Source organism: Camelus ferus, chromosome 3, assembly GCF_009834535.1.
Source record: "Camelus ferus isolate YT-003-E chromosome 3, BCGSAC_Cfer_1.0, whole genome shotgun sequence".
In the NCBI taxonomy this organism is placed as follows: domain Eukaryota; kingdom Metazoa; phylum Chordata; class Mammalia; order Artiodactyla; family Camelidae; genus Camelus; species Camelus ferus.
In genome coordinates, this window is record NC_045698.1 from 114,335,385 (window position 1) to 114,344,435 (window position 9,051).

Genomic DNA, 9,051 nt, shown 5'->3' on the forward strand with positions numbered 1-9,051 from the left:
CCACTATTTAACCACTCACTCTGTATCTGTGACCCTCTTCCTCTTTTGTTATGTTCATTTTTATTTTTTAGACTCCACATATAAGTGATAACATACAGTATTTGTCTGAAATATTTCACAAGCATAATACGCTCCAGGTCCATCTGTGTTGTTGCAATTGGCAAAATTTCATTTTTTTCCTAAGGTTAAGTAGTATTCCATTGTATATATTGCCACATCCTTGTTGTCTATTCATCTGTTGATGGCACCTTGGATTACTTCTGTCTTAGCTACTGTAAATAGTCCTGCTGTAAACATTGGGGAACATGTATCTTTTCAAATGAGTTCTTCTTCCCAGATTATATGCAGGAGTGGAATTGCTGAATCATATGGTAGCTCCATTTTTAGTTTTTGTGGAAACTCCATACTGTTTCCATAATGGTTGCACCAACATTCCCACTAACAGTGTACTAGGGTTTCCCTTCTCCACATCCTTTCCAACTGTCTTTATTTGGAGACTTCTTGATGATAGCCATTTCGATAGGTATGAGGAGATACCTCATTGTATTTTTGATCTGCATTTCTCTAATAATCAGCAGTGTTGAGCATCTTTTCATGCATATGTTAACCATGTGTATGTCTCCTTTGTAAAAATTTCTATTCAGATATTCTGCCCATTTATTGATTGGGTTATCTAGGTCTTTTTTCTTTGATATCAAGTTGTATAAGCTGTTTATATATTTTGGATATTAACTTCTTGTTGATCACACCATTGCAAATTTTTTTCTCCCATTCCGTAAGTTCTCTTTTCATTTTGTTGATGGCTTCCTTTGCTGTGGAAAAGCTTTTAAGTTAAATTTAGCCCCATTTGTTTATTTTTGCTTTTATTTCATTTTCCTTAGGAGACAGATCCAGAAAAATACTGCTACAGTTTACATCAATGAGTGTTCTGGCTATGTTCTCTTCTAAGAGTTTTATGGTTTTCAGAGTTACATTTAGGTCTTCAAACCATTTTGCATTTCTTTTTGTTTACAGTGTGAGGGAATGTTCTAATTTCACTGCTTTACACATACCTGTCCAGTTCTCCCAGCACCACTTGTTCAAGAGACTGTCATTTCAACATTATATATTCTTGCCTAATTTGTCTTTTACTAATTGACCATAGGTGCATGGATTTATTTCTGAACTCTATTCTGTTCTTTGATCTGTGTGTCTGTTTTTGTGCCAGTACCATGCTGTTTTGATTATAGTAGCTTTGCCATACAGTCTGAAGTCTGGGGAGGTTGTACTTCCAACTTTCCTTTTTTCTTAAGATAGCTTTGCAATTCAGGGTCTTGTGTGGTTCTGTACAAATTTTAGGGTTATCTGTGAAAAATGTCATGGTTATTTTGATAGGAATTGTATTGAAACTGTAGATTGCTTTGGGTAGTAGGACCATTTTAACAATATTGATTCTTCCAATCCAAGAACATGGGATATCTTTCCATTTCTTTGTATCATCTTAAATTTCTTCATCAATGTTTCATAGTTTTCAGAGCATAGGTCTTTTACCTTCATATTACATTTTATTTTTAGATATTTTATTATTTTTGATGCAATATTAAATAGGATTGTCTTTAACTTTCTTTTTCTAATGTTTTTTCTGAAATTTTATTATTAGTGTATAGAAATGGAACAGATTTCTGAATGTTCATCTTGTGCCCTGCAAACTTGCTGACTTCATTTATTAGTTCTAACAGGTTTGTGGTGAAGGCTTTAGGGTTTTCTTTATAAAGTACTATGTCATCTGCAAAGAGTCACAATTTACCTCTTCCTTTCCAATTTGGACACCTTTTATTTATTTTTCTTTTTTGACTGCTATGGCTAGGACTTCCAACGCTATGTTAAATAGAATGGCAAGAATGGACATACTTGTCTTGTTCCTGAATTTATGGGAAGGCCTTCGGCTTTTAACCATTGAGTCTGATGCTGGCTGCGAGTTTGTCATAAATGGCCTTTGTTATGTTGAGATATGCTCCCTCTGTACACACTTAGATGAGAGGTTTTCTCATGGAGGATGTTGAAATTTGTCAAATGCTGTTTCTGCATCTATTGACATGATCATGTAATTTTTATCCTTTCTTTTGTTAATGTGATATACCACGCTGATTGATTAGCAAACCATTCTCATGACCCTGGAGTTTTAATGATTTCTTGAGGAAGGCCTGTATCACTATGAACTCCCTCTTAAAACTGTTCTATTGCATCCCATAGATTTGGGAAAGTTATGTTTCCATTTTCATTTCTTTTGCAGTATTTTCTGATATTCTCTTTGATTTCATCATTGACCCATTAGTTTTTTTTTTTAATAGCATGTTGTTTTGTCTCCATGCATTTGTATTTTTCCCATTTTTTTCTGTAGCTGATTTCTAGTTTCATAGCATTGTAGTCAGATAAAGTGCTTTCATAATTTCTATCCTTTAAATTTGCTGAGGATTGTTTTGTGATTGTATGTGATCTATCCTGGAGATTGTTCCCTTTGCATTTAAAAAGAATGTGTGAATACCACAAAAAGAGGCAGACTCACAGATACAGAGAAGAAATTAGTGTTTACCAATGGGGACAGGGAAGGGGGCAGGGCAATATAGGGATAGAGGGTGAAAATGGGTTATTATGGGGTTTTACGAAATCATGTTTGTGAAACTTTTGACAACTTAAAGCACTAAAGAATTTAATGAATATTTCATTCAATAAATATTAAAAAAAAAAAACTTAAAACAAGCACACACAGAAGACAAGTAACAAAATGGCAGAAAGACCATACTTATCAATACTCACTTTAAATGTAAATGGAGTAAATGTTCCAATTAAAAGACACAGGGCGGCTAAATGGATTTGAAAAGAATACAAGACCCATCTATATAGGCAGTCTATTGGAGACTCACTTCAAATCTAAAGACACACACAGATTGAAAGAGGAAGAACATAAAACATTTTTCCATGCAAATGCAAATGAAAAGAAAGCCTGGTTAGCAATGCTCATATCAGAAAAAGTAGACTTTAAAATAGACCGTAGCAAAAGACAAAGAAGGGCATTGCATAATGATAAAGAGTTCAAACTGAAAAAAAAAAAATCATAAATATTTATGTTGCCAACATAGGAGCACTTAAACACATAAAGTAATACTAACAAACATAAAGGGAGAAATTAACATTTTTGGACAATCATGTAAGGTTTACCAGCAGAATCTTCCATAGAAACTTCCTTAGTGCCCCCTTAATGTCTTTGTTCCACAGAGTATAGATAAGAGGGCTGAGCATGGGAATCACCACAGTGTAAAAGAGGGAGACAAACTTCCCCTGGTCCTTATATGTACTCTTGGCTGACTGAAGGTGCATGAACATTATGGTTCCATAGAAAATGATGACAACCATCACATGGGAGGAGCAGGTTCCAAACACTTTCTTTCTTCCAGTAGCTGACCTGATCTTCAAAACTGCCTGGGCAATGTAGCCATAAGAGACCAGGATCAAGGAGACAGGCACTATAAGGAAAAGGATACTGGCCACAAAGAGCTCAGCTTCATTGAAAGTTGTGTCCACACAAGCCAACTTAATAAGTACAGGAACCTCACAGATAAAATGATCCACTTGGTGATGCCCACAGAAAGGTAGCTGCAGGGGAAGTGTGGACTGGACCACGGTGGTGGCTACCCTGCTAAGCCATGACAAAGACGTCAGGGCCATGCAGAGATGGGGATGCATTAAGAGAGTGTAGTGAAGGGGGCGGCAGATGGCCACGTAGCGATCATAGGACATCACAGCCAGGAGGACACACTCAGTAGATCCAAGGGCAAGAGAAACGTAGAGCTGAACCACACAGCTGACATAGGTGATGGTTTTCATGGGATCCCACAAGTTTACCAGGAGCTGTGGAATAACGCTGCTGGTAAAGCAGAGGTCCAGGAAGGAGAGGTGAGAAAGAAATACATTGGTGTATGAAGCTTGGGTTCTAGATGAGATATCAGAATGATGGTGGTGTTCCCCAAAATGGTTAGTAAATACAAGATCAAGATGACCACAAATAGAACCTTCTGTAACTGAGGATAATCAGAAAACCCCAACAGGATAAAAGCTGTTACGTTGCCCTCGTTGGTACTCCTTGCCATCCCCACATGCAGAGTACGTTCCAGAAAGCCGAGTCACAGCTGAGAAAGATGATGTATTACATAAGGCCAAGTGAGTGACAATGTCATCTCCCCCAAAAGTATTATATGTTAAATGATTCGAAGCTATGTCGTTACATCTAGTGAACTCAATCTGTCTATTTTACTATTGTGTACATTCTAAATAAATGCAGTGCATGCTCCCTTAATGTCTTAGCTGTTTTCTGATGCTGTGCAAAGCACAGGAGAACAGACATTATTTTAAAAATCATCAAGCTATAGTAATCAAAGCAGTACGATACTGGCATAAAGAGACATCTAGATCAATGGAGCAGAATAGAGCGCCCAGAGATGAACACACACATACAGCCAGCTGATCTTGAAATAACAAAAAGCCCTGAGAAAACACAATGGGAGAAAGAAGTCTCCTCAATAAACAGTGTTGGGAAAACTGAATATCCACCTGGAAAAGAATAAAATCGGACCCCTAACTTACACCATACACACAAATCAACTAAAAACGGATTAAAGACTTCAATGTATAATCTGAAACTAAAAACTTTCAGAAAAAAATTGAAGGAAAAGCTTCCTGGCATTGGTCTTGGCAATGATTTCATGGATATAACACCAAACCACATGCAACGAAAGCAAACATCTGGGGAATGGGAGAAAATATATAAAATCATATATCCAATAAGGGGTTAATATCCAGAATACGTAAGGGATTTAAATAAGTCAACAACAACAACAACAACAAAAGAGATAACCCAGTTAAAAAGTGGGCAAAGGACTTGCGTAGACATTTCTCCAAACAAGACATACAAATGTCCAACAGGCTTATGAAAAAGTGCTCAACATCAGTAATCAACGGGGTAATACAAACAAAAACCACAATGAGGTATCACCTCATACCTGTTAGGATGACTTATCGAAAACCAAAAAATAACATATGTTGGAGAAGTTGTGGAGAGATTAGAACACTTATACAGCGTTGATGGGGATGTAAAAGTGTGCAGCCATTATAAAAAACAGAATAATAGTTCTATAGAACTATCATATGACCCAACAATTCCACTTTTGGGGAAACATCCGAAAGAACTGAAATCAGGATCTTGAAGTGATGTCTTCATTCCTGTGTTCACTGCAGCATTATTCACAATAGCCAACTTAAGTGTCCATCTAAGGATGAATAAATAAAGATGTGGTATATTATTCAATCTTAATTGATGAACTATTATTAGACTATTGATTAAAAAATTATTCAGCCTTAAAAAGGAAATGAATCCTGCAATGCACAACACCATGGATGTACCTTGAGGACATTACACTAAGTGAAATAGGCCAGACACAAAAAGGACAAAATCTTCTAAGAGGTATGTAAAATAGTTAAACATAGAAACAGAAAATAAAACAGCCAGGGGGCAGGAAGAGGGAGAAATAGGGAGTCGTTCAATGGTTCTAAAATTGCAGCTATACAAGGTGATTAAGTTTGAGCGAGCTGCTGTCCAGCATACTGCTTATAGTTAACAGATATTGTATTGTGAACTTAACATTTGTTAAAAGAGTGCATATCATGTTAACTTTTCTTAGCCACACATTCACACAAAAAGCAAACGAACACAAAGAAGCTTTTGGACCTGAGGAATAAATTTATTACCTAGATTGTGATGGCAGTTATCACGGCTGCATACATATGTCCAAACTCATTGCATTGCATACATTAAAGAAACTGTGCATTTTTATATATCGGTTATACCTCAATAAAGCTGTTAAAAAATAGGCACTATAATCTGTTGTAGGAAATAAATTATACCAACATTTCCATCCAACTACATTTTCCCCCTTTATGTTGATGTCCTTCTGGTCAGAGGAAGGGAGAAACTTAGTTAATTTTAGAGAAAAAAAACCCTGAGGTTTATTTAAGCAATTTTCAGTAACAGGGTTTCAGTAAAACCATTCATCACACCAAAAGAGTGGAAATTAGTTTTAAGTTTACATTTTTGAAATATGCCAGATGCAATTGGTATTCATTAAAAATCAACTCCTCAGAGCTTATATGACTCAAAAGCATATGCGTATTTAGTAAGTGTTTAAGGCAACACTTGGATCTGTTTCTTATGACCAATCTCATGCTCCAGTTAATTCTATACTCTTTCTTCTTCCTTCCCTCAGTGTTTGTGTGCTTTTTAAAAGTTTCTGCATGTTCCTTTTTTCCAGAGACCCAGGGTCATGCAGGCTCCTAAAGCAGTTTTTAGAAGTGAAGTGCGACCCATGCAATTTTAGATTTCTTTTTTCTGTAATCATTTGCATTTTCATCATCAGCTCAAAGTTCGGGTACAAAATGTGATTCCTGTTTTGGAAGCAAGTCATTAAGGGGTTGTTTTATTTCCAGTGAGGGCATTGTATCTGATTTATGAAACAATACTTCTCAGGATGCTAGTAAGCACGGCTTCGTTATTTTTTAAAAAACCAGCTATTCCTTTATCCCCACAATTACCAAAGAAACCTCCTTCAGAAAAATATTACTTTACTACTGTACAAACTACAAAAATCTTTGTTCTTAATTATATAGGAACCTTGCTAGGGGATTCATGTATTTTTGAATTTGACGAAGTAGTGTATGTGTCTATTCACAACAGCTTGTGATATTCATGAAGTCAGGAGTCATATAAGATATTATTTTGCAGCCTCTAGCCATTAGTGTATTCAGCACAAATTAGCGTCTCAAAAATTATTCAGCAGACCACTCATATTATATGCATCATATTACACCACTTTCATTTTCCCTGGAGAAACTAACACAGTCGCTAGTGAATTAGTAGATTGTAGGTATCTTATCAAATAAATGAGTGATCAGACCTTACCAACCTTCCCCAAAATTGGAAATGTCTCAAACGTGTATAATTCTGCCGTCTATTTGAATGTGGCTTTATCAAAAGCATTCATGTGAGGAGGAGGGCCTGTGGTAACCAGGAGTCATGGCCACACAGGGCTCTCTTCTTGATTTTGATGTACTTCACCTCAGTCTTGTAATTACAAAATGGAAACAATCTTCAATATCCTCATTATTAGTCTGTCCATTCCCCCCTATTCTTTCCCAGTAAGAAATATCACGTATTTTATGTTTATTATTCAAATAAATGTGTATCTTTTACTAAAGCAAATGTTTCCTTTTCAAAAAAAAAATTTAGTAAATACTATGCAGTATTAACTATTAGTAGTTCTGTCTTTGTCACTGCAGGTCAGTACCCTGCAAAATGTCCACCCGCCTCTTCACTGGTGAACTCCCAAATCACTGACTTTTTATTTGCATGGTAAACAATTGCTGTTTCAGTTTACCATCCATCCCCCTCATTCTGAACCTTGAAATCCTTCAGAGTAAACATGGATGAGTGAACTTACAGAGAAGAGCAGCAGTTCCAGGCACCTTCCAAAGGCGCACTGCAGAGTTCACAGTAATTAATTCCACTGATAGGTAACCACTGATCTTGGACCTACTTAGTAACAGCAAATTTTCTGAGCAAGCAAAACATCCTCATTGCTCATTAAGAATACCACACATTACTAAACATAGAAGGTTTGAAATAAGTTCTAAAAAAATATTTTTTAGGATATAAATATTGACATTGAATGCAGTATGCCTACTTCTCCCTTTAAAACTATTAGTTTAAGCACAAATATCAGAAAACTTGAAGTGAATACTATTCTAAACAAGAATAGTTCTAAAACTGTGGAATGCTTATAAGCAGACATTGCATATTCCTCATATCATGTGCTTGGTATGTTGAAATTTGACAAAATCACATGAACAGAGAGTGAAAGTCTCTTCTCTAAGCACCATTCTATACATGACTCATCTTGGAAAAACAGTGTAAAATGTAGCCAGCCATACAAACTAAAATATCCTGCTGGGGATGCAGTCCATATAGAAGATGTCTCCATAGCTGGGAAGATTAGCTAGTTTCATAAATGAGTGACAAGGCTAAATGCCAAGTTAAGCTGGGCATGGTCCAGAGCAGAGATATCTTTCACTAGGGGAAGAAATGAATAGAAAGACTATATGGGAGTGAATATTCCAAATGTCCTCTATACCTTCCCACCAAATGATTACAGGATGAACACAAATTTTAAATTACCAACTTTGAATTCTCCATCTTACATTCTAAAAACCCAACTAAAACAGCACCCACATGGAAAAAAGAGATAATAAAATACAAAATGACTCTATTATATTCGGGAAAAGACAAGCCTAGATCACTCTCTACATCAAAAGATGATGGATAGATAAGAAACATAAAGTACTGAACCTGGGGTTTATGCATTTCAAAATCTATAATAAAAAAAATCAAAGGCAAAGAAAAATAAGAAAAGGAAAGGTCTCAAAGAAACAAAGTTAGATGAAGAACATACACTTGAAGGAGAATTTCTCCAAGAAACAGCGTAAATATGTAGAAAGTAAAAAGTATTTCTCCACACTCTCAAAGAATTTAAGACAACCTGCAGCTACTAAAACAAATGATTTAAATCAACAGCAGATTTTAAAAGAGAGGATGGCTGAACTATGTGAAAAACATTAAGGAAATCTGTAATGGTTACTTTCTAAGTTATATTTAGAAAGTAAGTGAAAAAAAGGTGATTAAGGAATATGCTTGAGTAACTTGCATAGAAAGCAATCAAAAGGGAAAAAAATAGTTATTAAGAAAGACAAAGGACATGAAAAAATCAGAAACACAATATCCTAAAGTTCTCACAATAAATTTTCTTAACATCAAAAGCTCACAGTTTAACACTATGAAAGCTAATATTTAAGCTAAAGTAATCATTCTTACAGTTGCCTTATGAATATATATAACATAATCCACAATGAAGATATGTCACTGTTAGATTTTCAGACTCAAGTAAAATAAACACAGAAAAAGCAAACATG

At 35.6% G+C, this 9,051-nt stretch overlaps 1 protein-coding gene across 1 annotated transcript; it reads right to left on the reverse strand.

The window, feature by feature from the left end:
• Positions 1-3,183: 3,183 nt before the first annotated feature.
• LOC102508668 (olfactory receptor 2G2) lies at positions 3,184-4,160 on the reverse strand (the record flags this gene model as incomplete). The annotated part of the gene is given in 2 exon segments (XM_006178018.2): positions 3,184-3,938; positions 3,941-4,160. Coding segments are annotated over 2 exon segments (975 nt in total), but the record flags the coding sequence as incomplete, so codon positions are not given.
• Positions 4,161-9,051: the final 4,891 nt, after the last annotated feature.